Below are 26,418 nucleotides of genomic sequence, written 5' to 3'. Positions count from 1 at the left end.
AATACTTCGTAGTATACAACTCATGTGGCACTTAAAAAGGGACAAACTAGATATGTTATTTCTAGTGTAATCCATCAAAGTTAAAGAATAGGTGACCAACACCAGATGTTAAGCAGAGCATTTTATATATGACTGTCAGTTTACAAAACCTTGTTATGCTGAAGCTGCCATATAAAGAAAGAAAAACTACAGGTGCTTACACTTAGGTGACAGAATCTCATAAGTAACATCTGTGGTAACATTATAAGGATCGTGATAAAATATTCATTACAACTAACTACAGGTCATGTAATTTAATTCTTTCCCTAAAATAGTGTTCCCATCCACATCCTAAACTTTTATGTCAAAGTCACAGAGGAAAAAAAACCACTCTGCTTGCAGCCTCTGTATTCATATAATTAAAGGAAAAGGTTATCCCTCACAACACAAGGCTGTTGGGGAGCATGAAGGGTGAAATGACTTTGCAATTGGGCTTTCTTATATAGACAATAACAGCACGCTCACTTTATACACCATTGCTGCTCACGTCAAAAAGACAGTGAGTTAGTTTACTGCTTATTTTATTGCTATTTTATTTTCAGCAATAAGGGCACTGAGCAGCGTGAAGGGCAGAAGGAGCACTGCAATTGTGCTCTCTCACACTAACAGCCACTCACTTTATGGTTTCACTATTCCATCATGTCAAAAACAGGTATCTTATTACCTGGAAATACAGTTTATTGCACAGTAATATCTGAGTCTGCCCCATAATTTATCCAGTGGTATGCATATATGTATATGAAAAGTCTGCAACTTGATGTAGTAGCACTTACTTAACCTAAAAGTGCACATTAGGACAATCAGCAGCTAATAAATTGCAAGGTAAATTTCCCACACCTGATTTATAATCTGCAACTCCACCTTGCAAGAACAAAGCAAGGCCACAATTCCCACATGGCAGAATTATATTTAGGATTTCTGCCTTTTTATTGTATTGGAATCCAAAGTTCTCTATCAAATACTCACATTTATCATGAATAGCACATGGAAGGAAATGTGAGGCATAGCAGCAGTTCTAAATCTGGGGCCATTGGTTACTCGCCAAACACTTACAAAGGTTCAGTAGAGAACTGGCTGGTCACTTGGGTGCTAGCTTTCCTTCTTTCCAGCTACAAAGTCACATTTTAAAAAAAGCTATAAGAATATATCAAATACTCTTCTAATGTTACTTTTAAAGGTAAGCAATTGCTGTAGATGTCACAGGGGATGTTATGTGATCACAATGGGAGAGATTACCACTGCAAATGGGAAAAGATGTGTCCACAAGACAACCTGCATTGCAAGGTGGTCCACATTATGGAAGAAAGTATGAGAATCATCTAAGCCTGGTCTGGTGCTGCTCTTTAATGATTTATGTATACTATCCGCTGTCCTAGCTACTGGGATATTTATGCTATAGATATACTAGTTTAGTTTAACAGGTTTTCTGATCGCTGGATATCACTGGTCCCAGACTCCTAAAGGGAGTCTGAAGGCAAACTCAGTCAGACGTGCTGCACAAGAATGGTTGATAAACAGGGTGCCCAAGGCCTGGTCTATGAGTGGGAGAATAGTGGAATTCTAACACGTGACAGAGAAAGTCACAAAGCTTGACACCTGAAGGGGAGCACTAAAAAAGACCAAAAACGGGACAGAAATGTAGCTAGCCGTGTAACTGTGACACCGTGAATATGAACCAGGGACTGAGTGTGTCCAGAAAAACAATTAATTTTCTATAGGAAGCCCAGAGAAGTAACTCATCCTCCATAAGATCCCTAAATAAATAAAAATGACAAGATCCTATTCTATTTATAGAAACTAGTTGGAACTTCCTGTTAAGTAGGCTTATGGTACCGATTATGAAATTATTATTTTAAGTACAATTATTAGTTTTTTTTTTTTAAATAGAAAGGAAGGGGAGGAACCCACAACCCAAACATTACTCACTATTCTACAGAAATAGCAAATCCTGACTTTTAATGTTCTTTATCTATGTTATTTCCTTAGCTTCATGGAAATTTATAAAATTTATAAAATTAACATTTAATCATTTTACAACAATTATTCCCCCCTCCCCAAATTAGAAATTAGAAAAAACATTTGTACACAAAATATGGAGCAACTGTTCACCTCAGATCAAAACTTGTATGACCAAAACATCTAGTTACCCAAAGGAAGAAATGTCCCCTCGTGTTTTGGTTCCTAAAACATCTTGGTTCTTTTGAAAGTTTTACCCCAAATCCATAAAAGTATAAGCATCCAGTAGCAATAATGACAAGTTAATTACTAAATCATCAGATGCTGAGATAAGACTATTCTATATATTTCTATCCTGTCCTACGAGATTATGGGATCTACTCACACATGCCTTCCCACGTTTCCCCAGTGGGAACTGGAGCACAGAGATCCTAGTGGTCCACATTATCCCCAGAGGAGATACTGTCTCTGCAATGGAAGCCACAAACAACTCCCACTGGGGTTCTGGAGTCTGACAGCACAGTCCAGAAGGTGAGTGTGGCTGGTTTGGGGGAGACTGTGATTCAGAACATGCCATGATTCAGCCCATCCCCTAGATGGAACTCCTAGGGTATGTCTACACAGAAAAGAAAATAGATAGCAGCCAACCTGAGTTCATGGCGTGCGGGGCTGTTTCACTGCTGTGTAGGCTTCCAGGTCCAGGCTGGAGCCTGATTCTAGGGCCCTGCGGGGTGAGAGGGTCCCAGAGCCCTCACCCAAGCCTGGAAGTCTACACAGCAGTGAAACAGCTCAGCAGCCTGAGCTCAAGTCAGCTGGCACAGACCAGCCATGGGTTTTTTCTTGCTGTTTAGACATACGCCTAGGAACTCCACACTGTAAATAAAAGCTGCTTTCCACTGGAGGATTGCCTTTAGGAAAGAGCTGGCTGATTCACCCCACAGGAGAACAGACAGTGTATGAACTCAGGTTTCAGAGTAGCAGCCGTGTTAGTCTGTATTCGCAAAAAGAAAAGGAGTACTTGTGGCACCTTAGAGACTAACAGATTTATTAGAGCATAAGCTTTCGTGAGCTACAGCTCACTTCATCGGATGCATTTCCGATGAAGTGAGCTGTAGCTCACGAAAGCTTATGCTCTAATAAATCTGTTAGTCTCTAAGGTGCCACAAGTACTCCTTTTCTTTTTGTATGAACTCAGTGACATAGCTTCCCCTAGTGGCACAAAGTAGTACGGTTTTCACTCCCCAGTGTCAGCAGGGTTCAGCCAAGGCATGTGATTTTAAAATTAACAGTAAACATCCACTAGCTACATCTTGTACATGTCTCATTTACTACATTGATTTCTGTTTGTATTTCATATGGAATATAAAGAAATTATATTGTTTTAAATCAACCATGTCCTTATTACTAGAGGCAGTAAGCTTTTACATAATATGCTGTTTTAACAAACAGAAACAAATATTATCCTTTCCGGGAGGGGGGGGGGGACAAGAAAAAAAAAACACACGTTACTTCATAGAGAGGCTTAACAAGGTTTTGCTTGCTGAAATTTCCTATAACAAATGGATAAAGTAGCTACCAGCCAACTTTCAGGACACATTTATGTGCAATAGATGAATCTGACAAAGCGCAGGAAAAAAGAATCACGTTGTCATTATAAAAGTGAGCTTGAGCCTCAGCAAGATTACCGAGTGACAGTAATCAATTGGCTTCACATAAAAGCAATGCAGTATATACTCTCAGAATGTTGGGCAAGAATGAAAAGGAGCATACAATTATCAGAGAAGAAAGAAAATGTGAAAATAGTATAAGCCACAATAAATCTTGTTAATATAGTAATGTAATTTATTATATGTACATTAATTTAAAATTGTATGATACCACGTGCTCATCTTTAACTATCCCACATTGTTTTTGTAGATCCTATGGGTAAGTATGATAAATACCCATAAATAATTCAAGCTATTTTAATTTCCTGCTTATATCGTATTAAAAAAATGTTATTCTTAATTAGTGCCCTAGGCAACCTATTTTATGAGAAAACTGAAATGTACTGTATTTCAGCAACAGAAAGGGAGCAATCGAAGGTACAAACATTACTTTATCTAATGTGTATAGACTGGCTATTGGTGTGTTTGTGAAAGACAAAAAGAAAAAGAAAAGGAGAACATTTCAGTGTTTTGACATTTAACTCTTCTCAACACTTTGAAGTAAAACAGTTACGAGTGTGGGGTTTCCCCCAAAAAATTTTTTGGGAAGATACAAAGATAATTGTGGGGAGCTTTATGTAACAAGTGAAACCTGAAAAAATCCTACCTTTTAATACTAACAGTGTTGGGAATAGCAGCTTTTATGTGATCTATTTACTGGATATAGACTGTAAATACCTGATTGCTGATTCTTGTTCTGTTAGTTAACTCATGAGAAAAGACAAGGTAACAGTCACAGAACAGTTACACTGCTCATAAATCAGTGTTTCTATCAACACTTACAGATATATATCAGAACAGAAACTGGCCATAAAGTACAATATTTGTATACAAATATAGACACACACAAGTGTGCCAATTAATGCAGCTTCATCAGATTTCTCCAAAATAACTTAATATACCTAATGTGACAATGGCCTTGTTAATCGTTAATATTGATTTCCCAGTAAAGCTGTTCAGCCCCTGGAGTTAAGTAACTGCATATACTGAGCCGTTGTAAATTAACTAGTCCCCTAAAGATTGATATGTTGATCAAAACAATGAAAAGTAAGTTTATAATTTATCTTTTGAGACAAATTTTAACTTTTTTATTCCATGTTTTTGTTGTAAAGGGAAAAGGAACTACCAAATAAAATGTAAAGACAAAGTTAAATACAGTCTAAGGCTCCGATCCCATAAACACTTATAAATGTGTATCTACAGATATAGCAGCATCCCTGTAAAACCAATGGGACTACACACCTCGGTAAAAGCTCACAAGTTTGGGGACTAAAGACATATTCCTTTTGTCATAAAATAATGTTACATTTGTTCGCTGCTTTATATTATAAGTAAACCCAAAATAAAAACTAAAGCAAAGAGGAAAGAGAAACAAATCACAGGAATCAGTGTTTTAATTTAAAGCCCTCCAAATTATTGTATTTGAATTCAGTGTCCATTCCAGTGCCCATCAGAAAACTAACAGCTGAAGTTAACAGGATATTTCTGACACCCAGTGGGGCAGAGTAAAAATGAATTTGCCAGTTTTAGAAGTGAGTATCACTGGCTATGAGTTTTCCATCCTCTCTGCAGATAAGATCAATTGATCTGATTCAGGACAGTATCTCCAGCTCCACAGATTTGTCACAGCAGGAGAGAGCTATTGCATCATTTTCCCTGATAAGAGTTTCCTCCAGCTTCGCAACTGGAGATTTTAGCTGTGCCTACACTAGAATATTTCTCCTAAAATTTCCCACCATTGTTACCATCTGTAGCCCTACCCCTCTACACTAGTTAAACACTGTCTGGTCCATAATGCGAGAAGATTGCTAATGTTTCCTTAAAGACAAGAAAGTTGTCAGTGACCAATAAAAGTGCTGCAGACTGGCCTTTGCTTAAGAAACTCATTACTGCCTAGTCCCAAAATTCCCCCTCCTGGGGAAGATGACTGAGAAGGTGAGAGGATTAACTCCAGCAATATCTGATATCCTTTCATTTTTTGGATCGCTATTGGTAAGGATTCAGCACTGGATAGGACACAGGTGTCAGATATCCATGCTGACATTATTAGATGCATTATTATTACTATTACATCAGCTCCAATATTATCAGTTGTGAGGTGCTTTAGACTCACTGCAGAACTCAGTAGAGATGAATAGTGTCGCTTTGAATTGGATCCACTCATTCTTTTCATAGAGAATCCAGAGTGGTAGGCTGACCAAATTGCTCATCCTTCACCATGACTCTGACTTCCATCTTCCTGTTAATTCAACATGTGCATGTAGTCACCCATTGGGACAAAGAGATGTTAGGAGCTGTAACATCACCAGTAAGTTGATGAAAATTAGCCCCACTTTGCACTTTTGTCTAACCAAAACACTGCTGGTTCCTCGCTTTCCCAGTGTCTGAATAAGATGGAGGTAGTGCTTGTTACAAACCCCTAAACAACTGGCAGGAGCTGCACCTGCATACTTGATAGATGATGTATACCTGTTAAACATCAACATGAAAGTCTTACTGAATTCATGAGTCTTATTGAATTCATCTTTACTCTCAGATTCCCAGGTAGCAGGGGAGTTGTTCATCTTTCGCTGGAAAACAGATGGTTCTCTGCTCTCTAGATACAAGTGTCCATCCCTTTCTCACCTGTAACTACAACTACTGTAGGTGAGGATATCCCTAAAGACCAGCCAGTAGTTTCAGCCAGTGCAGAAAGTGTCTGCTTGCCAGACTATTAGATAGGGTAGATTGGGGAGAGCTTAATACATCTGTGCTCTGCATTATTTGTTGACTTCAATTTCACTTCAGGGTACAATTCTAGGTGCTGAATACTACCAGAAAATCCCAAAAATCATCAAAACACACTTCTCAGCCTATAATACATTATGGCAGTTGCAACTAGTGGGGACTGTAAGTCTGTCAAGTCCCTATGGCTGAATTTGGTAGAGAGGAGAAAGAAGGATGTTTTCAGTAGTATTGTCTCCAGTAGTCAAATTACAGCTGTAGCAATATAGCAAAACAGTACCCAAATATCTCAGTGAATTAACCCCACCAATTTGTTTAGCTGATAGTCACAATTCTTCCTTTTCATATATTTGCAAATGTTTTGTGAATCTGTATTCATAAGAATGTTAATGGAAATCAAAAGGAGAGTGAAAAGCTGTTCATGAGAATATTCACCATGAAAGTGCTCCTGTGGCCATTCCGAAAACTTTTTTTTTTTTTACACTACGGCACAATAGATTTGAACAATTATGTTTGTGGATAATCTGCAAATGGGGGGGAGGAGGGGGCAAGATTCCGCCTATGGATAAAGTTAGGAAACAGAAACAATTTTTGTGGCTCAGGTGACCAGTCATACAGTGAGAAATAGTGACCAGTTCTAATTCATATACAAACCATAGGCTCCCTTGCCTACACAAACTAGTCATCACATGATTCAAATTAATAAACATTCATAAATATCACAGTCTGTCTTTGGATAATTGGCTAATAGAAAATGAGATGAATTTGTTAGCAAATGTATTCATGATGCATAATTCAACTAAATATATTCCCTGTAATAATCTATGTGAACCTCAATCTCATCACTTGCAAAGCATGATACAAAAGAGAGTTCTATAGTCTAGTGTTTCTGTGACAAAAGGTTTTGGTAAATCCTGGCTCTCGGCAAAAGTCTCTCTGATGAGAGTGGAAAATGTAGAATATAGTTTTCCAATTTAGGAAAATATTCTATTTGTAATTTCAGTTTTTAAAATGTTGCTTAGATGCGATGGTGCTATGCCTTATAAAACCTTAGTTTCCACAGTGACCATAGCAATAGTCATCATAGAAATTACTAATATAAATAGATATAAATTTACAAAATAAAGCTTGTGTTAAGGGCTTCCATTTTGTCTCATTTGTCTCATTTCCAATGACAAACAAGTAAGCTCAGCAAAAGCAAGATAAGTGAAAGTTTTAATAGCTATTGCATTAAAAAGTTTTTCTTGTTTAAAAGTTCTATAAAATATAATAGCAAATGATAATTTTTTGTACATTTATTGAACAATTCTGTAGCATTTAATACATAATTAAATTCCTGCTATAGAAATATGAGATAATTCAAAAGCCCTGTTGTCTATTAAACCGTGTAGTGGTTTAGAATAATTTTTTCAGAACCCTATGCAATTTTTATCTAATCCCATCAGTTCCGTCTCTGTTAAATTCTTCTGAAATTTGTCATAAGGTTTAATCTCATTTTCACCAATGCAACATAGATTTTGCCAATGAAAGCAGAAAAGCATCAGGGTAAACAATTCCTTTGTCGATCGCTTCCGATTGAATGTTTCCACTACCATTTAGAGAATAATTCAGTGGTGGGCAACCTGCAGCCTGTCATGGTAATCCACTGGTGGGACGCAAGACCGTTTGTTTATATTGACCTTCCACAGGCACGGCTGCCCGCAGCTCCCAGTGGCCGTGGTTTGCCGTTCCCAGCCAATGGGAGCTGTGCGAAGCAGCGGCTAGCACGTCCCACAGGCATTGGTTCTCTCCTATTCTCTGGTTGTGGCACATAATAGTCTAGTCTCCTGTGTTTAATACTTTGGTCTCATTTTGGTTGTTGGGTTTAGTGTGTAGGTGCTGGGTGCGTTGGCAGCCTGTGATATATGGGAGGTAGGATGAGGTGAGCTAATGGTCTCATCTGGACTCAAACTCTAGGACTATCATGGTGTTTGAGTTTCACACAACTGGGTCTCATTAAGTATTTCTTCCTTTAATATAAAGCAATGTTTTTCAAGGGAAATTTATAAAGAAAAACAGCATGAGTTTCTAAATAAATCCAAGTCTGAGCTGCATGTTCAGTGTTCAAGAAAGAAGAGAGAACCAAGAGAGTCCAACATTCAGACTTTGATCCTTCTTCCATATACCTTATCAACAGTTTTCTGAAAGCTGACTTCTTCTAAGTTCCTAGACATTACCTTACAGGTAAACATACTATCACTCTATCGCACACCCTATTAGGAAGCTATCTATCATAACATTGTACACACAATAAAATTTCTTCTTTGAAGGTAAATCATACCCTGCTTAAAGGACTAATCAGGGAATTAAAATGCAAACAAAAATAAAATCCACACAGCAGCCCAGAACATTAAAAGTTTCTACGTCTAAAATCTAAACTCCGTGATTTTTTGAGTGGGTTCTAAATTTGGTAAAATGAATTCTCCCATTCCCAGTGTTTTAAAATAATTACTCTCTTAAAACTTTTGCTGTACTAATGCCTGTTTCTATGGAAACAGGCGTGAGAACAGGAGCCACCAGCAGAGGAATCAGAGTTCTTTCTGTGAAATGAAAAGCTGTTAAAAATAGTAATAAATGAATAAGGTTGATTAAGATTCCCAAATCCTTAACAGAATATATATTTAATCTCATTTTACAAGTAACCGGGCATGATCCTGCTCTCATTGAAGTTAATGGGAGTTTAGCTTTTGGTGGGAGTGGGCCTTACTAGCTGAAAATGAATCTCCTATTTAAGGTCTGATCCAAAATCCACTGAAGTCAGTGGGAGAATTTGTCACTGATTCAATGGACTTTGATCAGGCCCAGGAGTAGAACTATTGAAGCCAAGTAAACCACACACAGGATCGAAGCCCTACAGATTTGAGGACAGCGTTGTTTCCTCTACAACATCTGATAACAATGTTAGCACATAAAGGAGGGTTAGATTATTATGGTAAGCGTTAGATCATTTATTTAAATTGGTTTTCTAAATGTGCCTCTCTGGTGCATACACCTTAAACATTCATATTTTTGGTATGAAAGCTCGTCAGCTCAGCTTTTAAATACATATTTAATTGCAATTTTTAAATCTACAGATGTACATAGTTAATTAACTAGTGCTCAGTTTTCTTTTCCATTTTAAAAAAAACTTCTCAGTTCACTTTTAATTTCAGCAGATGATTGCCAGCTGAACATCTCTTTTAGAAAAAGGATCAAAAATACTTTTGGAGCTAAAAGATAAACCAGTAGATTCTAGAAGATTATAGCATTTTAACTAGAAAAAAGCTTGAATAATACTTACATATTTTTAAAATAATCTAGTTAGTTTTGTCTCCTTTTTAACCTCAAACTATTTTATTTTGTTCAAATCTGTGTATTTTAATAGAAGCAGCAACAAACTTTAAGGAGGGTAATTGCAACACATATCCATATTTCCAAGGAGATTTACCTATATATTGACATAAGACAATCCAAGTTTTAGCTGCAGAACAAACAATGGTTCACATTGCTGATGAGTGCCTGCTAACCAAATTCAGCAGTGGGTTTCGAAAGCTCCACTTGCCCACTAAGAACGATTGCCTTGGCGAATACGCAAACACTAAATAAATACTGACATACATGAATACATAAAATAAATCATGACTCATACTAAAGCAATTCTTCAAGGTATAGATGAAGGTCTGTTCAATAGATTTGCAATAAAAATAAGCTGCTCCTCAATGCCTTTCTTCCTTTTCCCCTCTCTTTGAATTACAACAAACGCTTTACTTGCTTTGGTTATAACGGTTTAATTTCAGCAGCATAAAAGTCAAGGCATCACTTTCATGAAGTATGACAATGAATTTTTTTAAACAAACTTTCCGTTTGAGGGAGTGCTACAAAATCAACAGCTAGTAAGTATTCTCTTTGCATATAATGATTAACAAAACTAGGGTGTTTCTATTGTGTATTTCACTGGAACACAATCAATTTTAAGAAATATTTGACAAATAATCTTAAAATACCACCACAAAAAAACTTGCAAACTAATATTTATGCCCAATTTGGGTTAAACTATGCAAGTTCCCAAATATGACCCTAGATGTCCTGATTTGCAGCGCAGTTTAGCTCTATGTAAAAAATGTAAGGTAAAGCACTAAAAAAGGTTCAAAGTAATTTGCTTCAAATTGAAAACTTTAAATGAGTTTCAATAAGTCAAACTACAAAAACTGTAGCAGAGAAGAAAGACTATTCTGGGAAATTGCCACTAGAGAAGTTTAAGAAGGGACCAGTCTGTCAAGAAGTGATTGATATGGTAGAGAGAAGACTTTTTATTTCCCCTTTCATCTTGAAAGATGTATCATTAAGGTAGAGAACATAATCCTACTGTGCCATTTTCTCTATCATGAATTATGCAATGGGGCGGGGCATGATTTCCAAAGGCACATCTTATTGTTTCAAGAGTTTAATGTTTGCAGTATCTAAATGGAATTACATTTGAATGAGGTTAATTTTCTTCCCACTCCATATTCACATCCACCCACACTTTAAAACAAGTAGGCAGCCTGAGTTGAAGGTGTCATTGACATACCACACAACCGTTAGATACTACTCTCAGAACATCAGCTTCAAATAACTATTGCGCTCAGGTGATGATTTCATAAAGCAAATGCAACCACATACATGAAGGAAATTGTAGCATAAATAATGCAGCCATTTTACACAGGAATTGCCATGTAGAATCAGATCCAGGATCTTCCATTGTTACTCCTTTTCTATCCCAGGGTCTAGTGAAAGTTTGGGGCCATCAGGATGGTCCAGCTGGAAGTAGATATTGATGATGCAGTCTGGTATTTTCCTTGATACAATCTTGTTTATTTACAAGAAACATACAAAGTCCTGCTTCTCTGAATGCAGGAGGAATAAAAAAAACAGTTAGCTTCTTTGCTTACAGCCACAAACCTCTTTCTCCAGCACCTGACCCAGAAGCCTCTAGCTCCTTGTAGGGTCACACTATGGTTGTTCAGGCTGTCCTCCTGTCTCTCGAACTTTCCCCTCATAGAATCATAGACTATCAGGGTTGGAAGGGACTGTTCAATAGCTATAAACTATATAGGAAGGACAGACTAAGTTAGAGAGCTGAGATTGTATATCTAAAAGATTCCATAGAAGTTAATGAGATACAATTATAAGTGGAGGGGACTAAACAGTTGAGTCTGTATGGATACCAATCCCAAGCTGTAAGAATACATACAAATGTACTAACAGGACTAATAGTTGATCTCTGGATTAAGAAAATGATACCGACTGCACAATGTTGAAGGAAATCAAAATGGCAGCCAAGTTTAAAAAAAAAAGCGGGGAATTTCTACTACCCACCTACATATAAACTAGTAAATAGGACAATGGAACAAAGAGAAACCAGAAGTTTGTGAGTTTGTTCTGGGTACTTCTAATGCTATAGAACTTGTTAAATTTTAAGTAGTTAAAGGTATGCTTCACACATATACACTCAAAACAGCACTGAATTCCACACATTGACCTCTTATTTCAGTAGATAGAACTATCTTGGGAGAGGGTAATGAGTATATGTCCAGCCATGAAAATAATCATGACAAATCGTAAACCCTTTATGGGTACAAGAACATAGGATTTTTATTACATAAGGAAATCAAATAGGTTTACCTACTGGTAAGTCCCTTCCATCATAAAAATTGGCAGCTGTGCCCCTTTAGTTGCTTCCATTAATGCCCTTGAAAATATTTTGTCTATACGGTACCCTGAAGTTATCTTCATCTGTGTTATAGTGTCTCCTGAACAGGTCCAGAACAGGATTTCGGCCTATGAAGTATAAGATTCCCTATGATCTCAGAAGAACTGCAAATGAGATATTTTGTAATGCAGAAACAGTAGCAAGGCACCATCTAAATATGATAAAATGATGAAATAATCTAATAAAGGAAAGTAATCCTTTAAGGAGAATAATAGTCTGATATTAATAGTATAACTTAAAAATAAAATATTCCAAAATTAAAATATACCAATATACCAACATTTAGTATCTTTCATAAATACTTATGCTTTTTCTTCTATTTAATATTTGTAAATATGGACTGGAGGATGCTTTTATCATTTTCTTTTCGCAGATAAATTTCTTTGTATTTTAATGCATTGAAGTGAAAAAACCACAAATGCACCTAGTTTATAACATAGTTTATACAGGTCATCTGAGATTGTCTGATGCACTCTATTTATATTTGTTAAGTTATTTACATCACCATAGTATCACAGTGTCTCCCAAAGAGTACTATTGTTTATCCTTACAACACCCCTGGAAGTATTATTCTCTCTCTTTTTTTTTTTTTTTTTTTTTTTTTTTTTTTTTAAAGAGGAGGAAAATCTGAGGCAGTGAGAGGTTAAAACCAAACTCTTCAAACATTTCCATTCTTTTTTGGTGTCCAACTGGAAACTCCTAATTTCTGATTTTGTTAATCCACCACTCCAATCTAACTCAGCAGCAGGTCCTCAGTGTTTCTGAAAAGGAGGCTCAAAGTTTCTCAGTCTGGGCACCCTAAAAAGGAAACATCCAACAGAAGTGGACCCTTTTAAGTATTTTACTTCGTGGTTTGTCCATAGTTGCATAGGAAGTCTGTGGCAGAGCTGTGACTAGAGCCCAGAGTTCCCATTTTAGAATCACCTTTCCTCTCATCACGCTGTGATAGATAAGTGCCCCCATCTTAATACTATTTTATCAGCACATCATTATCTCCTTATTTCATTTTCTAAATTGTTGATAAACAGGTGAACCAAACTACTCCCAATATTTATCATTAGAGTCTTTTTGCTGTTACTTCTGTTTACCCTGGACTGTTTCCACTAACATTGTCCTCTGTTTCTGAATTCTAAATACAAACTTAATCAGATACATATTCAGTATCGGTTGCATGTTTCCCCACTTCTGCCTCTACTGAAGTCTTGCACAAACAACAGAACAAAAGTCACACACTGATCCTTTTTAACTTGTGCTTCTACATGTTGTGAAAGAAGCAAGCCTCAAATTATATAGACAAATTATATCCTGATCCTTGCAAGTGGTGGTTCTTAGTTTATAGCCAGCTAGTTAAACTGTCCCATTAGTAGGAGCTTGTTATTTTAACAAGCTTTTAAAATTTTCTCTTATTTTCTATTACTCATTAAGTTGCTGCTTTTCACCAGTAGCCTCTGAGGGCACAATGCTACTAGGGGAAATCTGAGATCGCCAAATTAGTACAAAGGCCCTCCCTCTTTGTGCCCTTGAGTTGTTAAGATGCCTGGAAATCCATACGATTTCCCAGTGATTCTTAATATACTCATGGGGTTGGAGGGTCATGCACCCTTGCCCACTCTATGGGGACATGAACCAAACATTGCTGACAACATGACGCACTGGAAACCTTGTGAGTAGGAATTCAGAGAATCAAATTAATCCTTAGTCTATTTCTGCTGAAGTCAGTGGTATTTCCCGAATTATAAATTTGGAGCATTGAGTTTTCAATAACTTTAGAAGAACATGAGATATTCCCAGTGGGATTAATCCTGTGATGTGCTGAGCACTTGCTGTGAGATGCAGTGTTCTCGTCTCCTATTTTCTTCAGTGAGAGCAGAGAGTACTCCTTACCTTGTACGATTAGAACAATTGCCACTAATGGCTAGATTCTGATTTGGAATCAATGCCCATGCAAGGGAGTACTTGCTCACTTACTCTCTCAATAAAAGCAATGGGTGAGGAGGGTGTTAAGGTGTGGAGAACAGGTGGAGCCTGGACTCCAACCTCCTTACTCACTGGCCTGAATAGCTCAACTCTATGCAGTAATTTACCATCGATATTGACCAGTAGAAAATCATTACTCTCCACAGTAAGGAGAGAGCAGGGGAGGGAGTAAATAGATTCTATTCTTGGGTTAGTGCATAAGCTTACTTAGGGATGAACCAAAATCAAATTCTAGCCTTTGAATGGTATATTGTCACAATGTCAATGCCTTAGCTTTGCCACAATATTTATATTCCAGAAATATCTTTACCACTGTCTATATGTAGCAAGAGAAAATTTGGTGAAAATATCATATACTACTGATATTATGCATATCCCAGGATGTTATTGTTAAAACAGAGATCTTCTCTGTACATATAATTCTAGCCACTCATCTCTCTAATCTGTGTGTTTTGGTTTTTGCACAGTACATTGCTGTCTAGAAATAATCCTAACCCAATTTTTACCACAGTTAGACTTATTTTTTCTTACAAGGCCTGATCTCTTTTAGTATCTATTTACATACTTAGTTCAGTTGTTTTTCATTCTTCTCTGCCTCACGGTCCTACTCCTTTCTTTATGTCCATAAATGTAGTCACATCTCTGTCAAATAAAACACTTTCTATTCTCTGCATTGTGTTTCCTACTTTCACACGTTGTGCACCTAAGTGCATCAGTCCTATCTGTTCCAAAGAAGCCCAGATTATTTATAAAGTAGGAAGCTGTAGATAGTGATACCTTCCATATTGCTTATTACTGATAACTAAATTTAAATATCAATAAAAAAATCATGTAACCACACATCCATCATCTTGACTAATTTAGTATATCATATAAACCAGTAGCAAAGATAAACTTACATATAGAAAGCAGGCAGAAGTTTTCAGTTCTCCAGATTCATAAATATATACATCTCAGAAACTAAAATAGTTTAGGAAGGAGCTATAATAATTTGTCAAGAGACGGATAATAATTTACCTGGAATGTGAATTCCTTCCACTGTACCTTTAATTAGCATAATATGCGCACAATTAAAATACTTTATCTGAATCGAGGTTTATTCACCTGTAGTCCTATCCAGAAGGATTCAGACATCTCAGATACTTACATAATAAAGAGGAAAGTGAAATACAGTTTACATTTTTTTTATTTTTGCAAGACCCACATTCGAGGACAAATGCTTTTTATTTTCCTATTGATTCACAGTTCAGCCTTGGCGAATTTATGCAAGCAACATGTTTAGTACTGCCAACAGTGAAGGAAAGCGTTGTTCAACTTGGACTGTACTTAGTGGATAAGCCTGTAATGTCATATTAGGATGAATCTATTTGGCATTCGGTGCTGATGCAGTGCATGATAATGGTAATAATGCAATGCATTGCTGTTTATATGCATGTGGAACAAACTGATGTCTTTGAGATGGACACTTAGATACGGGAAGTTAGAATAGAGACAGAGATGGACTCAGGGAACATAAAAAGTTCATATCTCAAAGTCTGATGGCTCTTTTGAGACTTTATATATTAATTTTACATACATCTTAATTGCAGAAATATGATGTTAAGGCAGATAGGTTGTCAGAGATCACCTTGAACTAGAATGCAAGCCTCCCTCTTTCTGCACTAGCAAAGGTGTTAAAATATAGCTCAGCTAGCTTGCTACTTCCTCCTGTTTTGGTAGGGCACTGAGGGAAGTTTTTAAGGTAGGGTGGATATTATCAATGTTAATGGGAAATTTTAAGTGACAGAGGCAGAGATCTCACTCATGGACCCCACCTTCATAACTCACAGGTGACTGGTTTGTGCTCCAGATTGCTCAGAAGCATGGCCCATATACAATAACGTGGATCATACATTATCATATACCCGGCACAAAGCTGTTTGATTTTGCATTTCTTAGTCTGTTTATAATCATGGCTGTTTTGGTTTTGTTTGCCTGATAAAGGAGAACTGGACACATATATTAATATGTAGATCAGAGAAAAGTCATCCACAACCTCTGATGTTTGTACTCAATGATATGTTCTAGAGCTGAGGTTACTGTCCTTACTCCCTCCAGACTTTGAATCATTATGGGATTTCCTGCCCTTCTTGCAACTCTATAGTGAACAGTGCAGCTCTAGTTACAATGTGCTGGACACAAGACAAACAAGTAAGGAAAAAAGGGGCTATAGGTACCATTAGCTACAAACACGTTACAGGCAATATACAACACTGGTGATTGCATATTGACCTTAGGGCGTTTAGTCTATATTGGCATGCCATGCTACAGCACATGAACACATTCATCTTTACAACACAGAGCGGAATTTAAGAGACTCACATAATTGCCTGCGAGAAGGTACAGGAGCACTTCCATAAGCTGTGCCCTGTAAATAAAACATATTTTTTTTTTGCAGCAAGGCATGTCAGGATTAACAGTAGCAAATGAAAAAAAAAGACAAGACATGAAGAAAAGAAAGGCAAGTGAAACAAAATAAAAAGAGACTCGTTGGATAAAGTATCTTCTTATTACTGAAGAATTGCCGTTCCTATTTTCAGAGAAACAAATTATAATAGAGAAGGTTCTATGAATAATCCACCCATCAACAGACACAATGAGCCAAAAACAGAAAAAAATTACAGTGTAAGACAGGCACATTCAAACTTGTCAAATTAAGTTTGATGAAAAGTAGAACACAAAGTATATATTAATGTGGCCTCCTTAAAAAAAACAGGTTCTGTTACATCAGTCTCTTAACTTATTCAGTCACTGTTTGAAAGCACAGTATATCTTCAAAGAATACCAGAGTCATTGCAGTACACTTTGTTTCCTGTCACTCCCTCGTCACTTTCCCTCCATAACTATTTGACAAGTATTCCGTGAATCAGTTTGATGAAAGCTGATCCACTAGCTGATAGGAAGTTGCTTTATTAAATCCTTAATCAATAGATACCATAATTCTTTCAATAAACAGAGAGTTATATCCTGCATGTATTATGCTGGTAATTGCGCTGCAGCTCTGAATCACAGCCTATTCATTGTTCTGTTTACAGAAAGACGCTATGAATCAAATGCCAAGTGTGTCATCTTCGTGGTGACATTTGCCACAAAATGTGTAAGATAATAGCAATGGCTTGCAGAGAAAGAAGATAAGGTATATATAGATTCCTACCGGATCAATGCGTACTATATAGATATAGATATATAGTAGTGTTAAAGTTTGGCCAACTGCTTTACCTGAGATTTATGGAATCTGTTGGAATTTGTTTCATGAGGTCATTTTATTTTGCAGAGCTTGTAAAATTCAGGCTGCAGAATGGAGAGCACATGTTGTATGAATTATATAGCTACATTCCTAACATCCCTTCTGTCCAAATATCTAATTCTTTCACTGTCACGAATATTATTTGTTTTCCCAGACCTGAAGAAGAGCTCCATATAAGCTCAAAACTTTGTCTCTTTGACCAACAGAAATTGGTCCGATAAAAGACATTACCTCACCCACCTTGTCTTTCTAATATCCTGGGCCCAACACAGCTACAACAACACTGTATACTTATTTGTTACTTTGGCTACATGGTTGCACAGCTGAGGCTATTGCTTGCAAACCATGGTCCAAATATACCAAGTGTAATTCTTTTCAAGTCATTTGGCCCAGCGTGCCTGAAGCTTGTCAGTTGACACTGACTGTGTCATTGAGGTTTTGGGAATACTGAAAATACTAAGGTAACATATATTTAATTCAAAACTAGAAAGTTTTCTAATGGCAAGCACTCTTTGAAGACAATGGGAAACCTCCTGGCATCTCTACAATCTTCCTGTTGCATGCCACCATGAAAACAAGAGAAAGAAAGTTACTTTTTGCCTCTTGTAATTGTGATAAGGACCTGATTCACCACTGAGTAAATCCAGCATTATCCCAGTATAATTACTTATATAGTTTGAAAGTTAAGCACCTACATTCATATTTAGGCAGCTACATACCCATTTTAGGCACCAAATTCTGAATTTTGGTGCTTAATTGACCACTTAGGTGGCTACTTATGAATTTAAGGTTCATTTTTAAAGCAGACCAGAGGATTTAACCAAACTATCCGTAGTTAAATTAAATCTCAATCTAAGTACCTATGTTTAGGCAACCAAGTTTGAAAATTGTGTCCAAAGAGCATTCATCCAAAATTTAAGTTCTGTTTCATTCGCTGTCCTTAACAACTGACATCTGTAATCTTTGAGGAAAAGTGTGATCCAGATTGTGAATGAAATCCTGGTCCCATTTAAATAACTGGCAAAACTTCCATTCACTTCACTGGGACAAGGCTTTCACCCTTAAGCTTTACAGGTTGAAACAGTCCGTCAACAAATATTGCTTAGATTGTATCCTATCTTAAATTATAATCAGTGAAGGAAGTAGGGGATGGGACTTCCAGGAACTAGATACACCACATGATTCTCATGCTGAACTCATGCCAGCTCTGGCCCATTGTATAAGTTACAACAGGATAGGGCTTATTCTTACTTATGCCAATTGGCAATGTTTTCAATGGGACCATGTGCCAGTTACCAATTGGAATAGCTAAGGAACACTCCATTCTACCACACCCCAACATTTTTTCCATACCAGTTTGTGCTGGGATGAGGGAAGCAGTTGTCTTCGAAACTGATTGTCTCACTTTACACCAGCTCAGAACTTGCCTACACTGGGAGAATTGTCAGCTGGCCAGGAAAGGTTAGTTATCCCTACCTTGTACTACATAAGCTATGCAAAGTGACCAGAAGAAGAACAAGAAGAGAAAACATCAACGGGGCCATTCTGTTCTACTAAATTCCATAATTGTGGCAAACCTTAGAAACTTACCAATTTCCTTACACAACTAAATAATGTTACCTCAATATTTTCAGTATTCCACAAGTATCTTCTATTAGGTTTTGGGAATACTGAAAATACTAAGGTAACATCTATTTATTTAAGTCAAAACTAGAAAGTTTTCCAATGGCAAGCACTCTTTGAAGACAATGGGAAACTTCCTGGCATCTCTATTCTTCCTATTGTGGGACACCATGAGAACAAAACAGACAGAAAGTTACCTTTGCCTCATACATCTTCCTGCTGGCTTTTGTGAATCCCATTCTTTAGGCACCTATCTCCCTCCACTTATTGTGGAGGAATCCTCAACCCTTAACAAAGACTTTGTGGATCCCAGTGATTTTTTAAGTGCCTAAAGTTTAGATGTTTTGACATGAAGTGTGGCACTGCCTAAGTCCTTTTGTGAATGTAGCCAGCCATCTTTAATGTGAAACTTAAAACTGAGGCCCTGACTGCTTATAATTATAAACCGTGTAGCAGTTTTGCCAAGAGTAAGGATATTAACTCTGATGTTCTATCCAGATTCTAAATAGGGTATTTACATTCCTTCCTACCTAATTTTCCCCTACAGTTTCAATTAGATAGAAGACTCTTGAAAACTATCTTAAACTGTGTCACAGAGCTGCTGCCTGTTGACCAACAGCTAGTGCATCCCACCCACAAAGGGGCTGGATTTAAATGGTGGTTGAAGTGACCAAGTTTCTGAAGTGTCCTGTGATCCTTGGGGCTATCGGGTGCTATATAAGTATAATATATTAGTATTAATAATCTAAAAGTACATAAATATTGCAGATGAGCGTTGGCCTTCTTCTTTCTAAATTAATGATTCATGAAGTCAACACAATCTTCTTATATTGCTGTCAGACTACATTTTCTCCATCTTTCTGTGCATCGATTTAGTTAAGAGGAAACACCAAGAGAATAGTGTCTCTCAGACTATTGTGTGCTATATAATAAAAGGTTTCAATATGTAATATATTTGTCTTCCTACTCATTATTCAAGGGTTCAGTGTAGGACACTTCTGAACGTAACATGAGGTGATCACACATTTTAAATGGATTTAACTTGTTTTCTGTATATATTCGGGTATTCCCAAAACATGCTACTGGTACCTCATGAAGATGCATCTCAAAGGGAATGTTATGTAGAGTTTGCAAGCTAAGAACTCTATAGAGCCGACCTGTCATGTACTGGCTTGGGCATACTTATTCTACAGACAGCTACAGGATGGGACTCAATCTGCTACAATATTTGTGATGTTATCACCCTCCAGTGGCTGGTTTATGAAGTCCTTTACTCTTGGCAGCTAATGGGAAATGTCCAATATTTTAAGTCTGTGATTTGGGAAGAGATGCTGATACATTTTTATTCACTACTCTAACACATTGACAGTTCTTCTCTGCTCTAATGAGCATCAAGATGGCAAGCCTTTGAATTGGGAAGGAAAAGGAGGAGAATTATAAATTATAAAGGAGGAGAATACACTGAACATGCGAGATACTTGAGACACCAAAATGAAAAACAGGAGCCCCAAAAAAGAGAAACTGTTAGAGGTCATGAGATAGCAAGTATTTGGATCTTCCACTATGCTAATAAAGGGAAAGGGCTGATGGGAGCTTATGTGCACCTAGCTAAATCATCTTTCCGCACACATTTTAAAAAATCTCTTTTTAAAAGAGTAGCTTTTGTGAGCTGGGAAACTGAGAAGCTTTTATGTTACTATGGAGAAAGTGCTACAAGTACTGTAGATGAGGTGCAGTGCTACAAGCATAACCAGACTGACTTTTAAGGGGAGGGAGGAGGAATGGCAGAAAGGAGGAAGATGGCATTTGTTTCAGGTATATCTGTCTGTAAAAGGGCCAAAAAGACATTGGAAACATATGGCTGCAGTAAACTGAAGTTCATTAAAGCAACCTGATTTTTTGCCAACACATGTTACACTATTGAAGTAGTCTTTACACATTTCAAGTGGTATTATTAAACCCATAACTGTTTTAAATATATTTTTGGAGTCTTGAAGCAAATCTCTCCTCTGTGAGAGAAGTAGTTCATATTTTAATGGCCTAGTTTTCAGATATGCTAAGCAAATGCAGCTCTCTCTGACATCAAGAGAGCTATGGGTGCTCTGCATCTTTTGAGGCCATTTCTCTATCTCTATTACATAGAGATATAACCACTCACACTTGTGCTCATACTATTTTGCAATGCATTCATTTTTTCTTGCTATTTATTTCTGTTAAAAAAACGGAGACCATTGCACCCTCTAGCTTGTTTTCAAAAGGAAAAACCGAAGATTTAAACTTTTATGAAGTTAAAATATAGGAGAGGAAAGTGAATTCATAATCTCAGGCTCACTGTACACACTGGTTTCTGTATTGGTAACTTTAATTATAAGCTATTATAATTATAGAGGCTGAAATCAGGACTCTCATCATCTGTGAGCACCAGTAACCAGCTAAAGACTGCTAGAGTAACAATATGAGAACACAGTGGCAGGCTTCATAATAGGTTTGGAAGTAGGGCACTTTTATCCTACTTGCTTCAGGAATGTGGTCAATTGTTTCAATTTAGGAGCAATTAAATGGAGCAGTCTTTTATAAACTAATTTCACTCCAGAATTAGTGAAAACTTGGATTATATGGAAGGCCATAGTCCTGATTCTGACCCTGATTCTAGGGTAAATCTGGAGTAAGTCCATTAACTTCCATAGAGTTTTTCTGGATCTACACTGGCATGAATGAGGGCAGAATCTATTGCAACGTCCATTGACAAATTCTCTATAGAATAAAAAAGTACCTCCATCCAATAGGGTTCCACTTCTGTTGCACGACTCTTTTCACTCTGACACCTGAAACTCATCCTACACTTGTAGCACCCATCACTACTTATGCAGGAATGCTTGATTACCTAAGATATGTCCAGACTGAATGTGGATTTTATGCACCAAACAAGCAGGTATATTGTTGCTCTGTTCCTATTCATTCAGCCAGCCATTTCTAATTTCTTTGCACTGTAACTTTTAAAAATGCAATCAGAATACGACAACCCTCAGTTCTTCTTGAAAACACTTTCAATTTTTTAATATTTGCAAAGTGAAAATATGACATGATTTTCTTCAGAACTCACAGTAACTATCCGCTAACAGCTCCAGTGAAATCACCAAGGCAATTTGACTTTAGATTGCCACTGTTATTTTATTTTCATGTATTACCAAAATTAGTTTCTGCTGTTTTTTAGAGTAATAATTTCAGTCCAACCTAATCAATTATGACTGTGGCTCTTCTGGGATAACAACAGCAAGGGAGCCTGAATGAAAAGAAGGATGCAAACTACTAAATAAAGGCAAAAAATCTAGATGTATATTAGATTGCTGTTTGGAGTCTTTCAGTAAAAATACTTCAGCCGTTGTATATGTTTCCTCCATCCCTCCCAATCCCAATGTTATTATTTCATCTGTTATTAGCTCCATTAGCTCCATATGGTGATTTATGTCCCAAGGGTCACCTTCAGCAACTTTCAAGACTAAGCTCTGCAATATACAAACTTATCAAATCAATTCAGTTGAATTGAAGACCCTCTATGCAGCAGCACTACACAAATAACGCTGTCCCTTTTGTGTCACTTTCTATGAGGAACATTCATAAAGATGACAACGGGCAAATCAGTATCTGAAGAAATCTCACTGCATATCCCATGACACTTTTTTTTTTAAATACAATAAGTATCCTCATTTCTGAGGGTACAAATCCACCTATTATGCAACAGGAGGGTTCTAAAAGATAAAAGATAGCAGATTTTGGTTTTGGTAGGCACAGGATGTGGAGGGAGGTATTTAAAATGTGGACCCAGAAAAAAATATCTATTTCTCATGGCGGAAATGGGAAAGATACCTCTGTACAGCACAACCCAGTAGTTCTTTATTTAAGATAAAAAAGACAATCTTAAAACTGATAGAGAGTATTTAATTTGCAGCTATTGCCACATGTGAAATATTCTCATGCTGAACTGATGTAACCTCATGGAAATTTTGGTAACTGCTAAGTGTATCATTTGACAGATTCTGCTGAAGGGATAATAATGGTGAATTCCAATACCTTTTCTATCTGTGTTATGAACTACTGAGTTGTAGAAAATATTTTTGTCAATACATGATGGCAAAACATCTATTAATATATAGAATTTCAATACCTGGAGATGGTAAAGGCTTGTTGGGTCCCTGAACCCATTCCCCTGCATGGACAGGATATGTTGTTCTATTATGTTAAAGTTCAAACTTCTTGTTCTAGCCACTGACACTCTTCACGTTTCATCCACCATTGTTTTCTGCTCTTATCTTTCTTTGTATTACCCCTCTGCTGTACCAACACCAGCCACAGACGCTATTCGTCTGCTACTCACACAGCTATCTCCCTGCTTTCTTGCACACTGTTCCTTATCCACAGAACGTTCACTTGATTTGGCCTGTATTACTTTCTTATCCAAATCCCTCTGTTAAACCTATATCTACCACTATGCCTACAAGAAATTACTCAATTAACAGTGGGTAGGAAGAGGGGCAATTGGAGATCGTTTGCCTGAATTTAAATAATATATGAACAAACAAACATATGGACCTACCAGACACGCCAAGTTTCACCTCAACCACATGACTTGCTGCAGCCCTTTACCGCCCACCTTCATCTGTTTGTCTATTTATTATGAAAAGCTCTTCACAACAGGGACTAAGTCTTCCTATTTGTTTGCACAGTACATAGTATGTTTCAAAAGTTACTATAATATAATTATTATAATGATACATTGCTCAACATTGATGGCAATCAGGTAAGGGGGAATTTGAGAGAATCATTCTTAAAACAGGGGGCAGGGAATTGGATATGCTACCTACAATTATTTTGAAAAGCATCAGTGGCAATCCAGAAAATAGATCATTAATAGTTAGGGGCACTTTGGCTAGCTGGATATAAGCACTCAGCTGCCTACCTGTAGTTTCTGCTGCAGTTAATCCAGCTATGAGTTGTAGTTCAAAGAATCAGGCTTTTTGCCAACAAGCATCAGGTAAAATCTTGCAATCCAAAGTGAAACACTTACTTCTATGGAGCATCCACCTGCTGTTTTGCTTATTTTCATTTTGTTTTATGTTAATATGAAAGTAAAGTACTATTTTTGCAGGGACAAAATTGTTCACAGTCTATGGGTTGATGAGATGTTTATGGTTCATGCACAGATTGGAATGTTAAAACTCAGAGTTTTAACAGTGGACCTGTGTTCTCGTCAGTCCCTTTTTTCTGGATCAAAATTAAATGTCACAGCAGTACACAAGAAACATACTGTGGAGACCTTGGTTTAATCACCACCACAACAGGGGACATTTAAAAAAAAACCAATTTGAATGGCAGCTATAATTTTCAAAGTAAATATTTTAATCTTGTAATGAAAAATATTTTTTATTTCAGTGAAGTTAGGAAATCAGATTCTTTGTATCCACTGTTGTAAGTCATTGCATCTAATTATTATGAACTAACTTTCTTATCCTCATGACGAAGTTACTAATAAAGAGTCCAAACTGGTGCATTTTTTAGGTCCTCCTGTGAGGTGCTGAGCACTCTCAGCTCCTATTGAAGTAAAAGGTGCTCAGCAACTCTCAGGATGGGCCCTAGGCATATAAATTGCTATTTTTATTATTTGTATTTCAGGAGCACTTAGAAGCCCTGTAGTGATGCGAGACTCACTGGTGCGGCGCCTCCTGCTGTTCGTCTCGGGAATTAGCTCTTTCCAGCCTTCGGAGCGCCCTCTGCAGGCCGGTGTCTCACCTGCCGCTGGCATCCATGTCCCTCCCAGAACCCGGTGCCCTTTCTCTGGGGTTCTGCCCCAGCAGTACCCCCTCACTCTGGGGAACCCCCAACCCTTCACACCCACCTTGCCTCAGTGGCTACTGCCAGTTGTCATCTAGCCCCCCGCTCATTGAGGCAGACTGCAGTGCAATGGCCGCTCATCATTGTCAAGGGGTTAGGACTAGCTGCCTCTGCTTATTCCCAGGCTGCCCCTCTGCAGCCCCAGTACCTTTCTGGGCCTTTACCAAGGCCTGAAGCCTGGGGGTTTACCAGGATGGAGCTTCCCAGCTCCCTTTACCCTTCCCCAGCACTGCTCCACTTACAGTACCTCACTCTCAGGCAGCTAGCCCTTCCCACTCCACAGCTAGAGTGAGACTCCTCGTGAGCTCCTGGCTCACAGCTCTTTTATAAGGACCAGCTGGGCCCTGATTGAGCTACCCACACCTGTAGTCAGCCACTCCCTCAGCAGCTTTCACTCCTTTTTCCAGCCACAGCCCTCTCCAGGGCTGCTTTCAATTGGCTCCCCAGGGCTATTTTAAACCCTTCAGGGCCTGAGTGGGGTGATCGCCTGCTACAGGCCCCAATCAATATCGAGGTTCTATCTGCTATATGTACACAAAGGAAGAAAAAGTCCCTAACCTGAAGAGCTTAAAAGCTAAATAGACAAGAAACACAAAGAGTGGGAAGAAAAGGATACAACATGCAAGCAGAAAATTGGGATCTGAGACAGAAAGATCAATTCAGTCGCTGAAGATCTTCCTGGAAAGCTGTGACACAGCCAGGAACCGAACTCACATATGCTGAAACTTTGTCCAATGACTTAACCATTCAATTCCATTGTTTTCCAAGCTGCCTAAGTGCCCCTTATCTTCCCACTCAAAAATTATTCCTGCTTCTCTCTCTGTTTCCATTTCTTTCCAAGAGATGGGATTTGAGAGTGCGAAAACTATTAGATTTAGTAAGCAATTGTTCACATCTAAGTCTCTTTTCTAACATTAGCTATGTTCAAAACCAGCCTAAATTATGCCTTTATGATCTCTTTTACACAAGCTGCTCATCACTTTTAGTAAGCAATTGTTCACATCTAAGTCTCTTTTCTAACATTAGCTATGTTCAAAACCAGCCCAAATTATGCCTTTTCCTCCCTGAGGTTTGAGAGAATACTGTGTTTTGCCTTAAACAGGGAAACAAGAAAAATATTTTGATCCTATAGTGGGCGGAATTACCAATATGTAGCTTGCATACAACTCCCAAATATTTAAAGTTATGTGCAACAACAGATGATAGAAAGGAAATGGCACATATTTATTTACTCTTTTTTTATTGTTGTTTGGTTTTAAAACTGATTCAGTTGAGTAAAATTATTAAAAGAAAATAGCCTCTAGAGAACAGCAACAGAGGCTATAGATATATTCAAAGAAATCTGTTCCTCCTACAAATATCTTTCGAAGTAAAATTATAGCTCAATAAGGAAGACATATTTCCATCTTAAAGTTAGCAGTAAATATTTTACTAGCAGTCTCTTGGCG

At 37.5% G+C, this 26,418-nt stretch overlaps 1 protein-coding gene across 5 annotated transcripts in view; it reads right to left on the bottom strand.

Annotated features, from left to right (window-relative positions):
* CCSER1 (coiled-coil serine rich protein 1) overlaps positions 1–26,418 on the bottom strand; it is a 1,112,896-nt gene that overhangs the window by 183,185 nt on the left and 903,293 nt on the right. For 2 of the 5 annotated variants that reach the window (XM_043512607.1, XM_043512608.1), the window contains exon 10: positions 16,534–16,579. The exons of the other annotated variants lie outside the window; for them this stretch is intronic. In XM_043512607.1, coding sequence (XP_043368542.1) covers positions 16,534–16,579 — 46 coding nt within the window. The remainder of the gene's footprint in view (positions 1–16,533; positions 16,580–26,418) is intronic. 5 annotated transcript variants of the gene reach the window in all.

This window comes from Dermochelys coriacea, chromosome 4, assembly GCF_009764565.3.
Source record: "Dermochelys coriacea isolate rDerCor1 chromosome 4, rDerCor1.pri.v4, whole genome shotgun sequence".
Lineage (NCBI taxonomy): Eukaryota > Metazoa > Chordata > Testudines > Dermochelyidae > Dermochelys > Dermochelys coriacea.
This window is presented reverse-complemented; position numbering and strand designations above follow the sequence as displayed.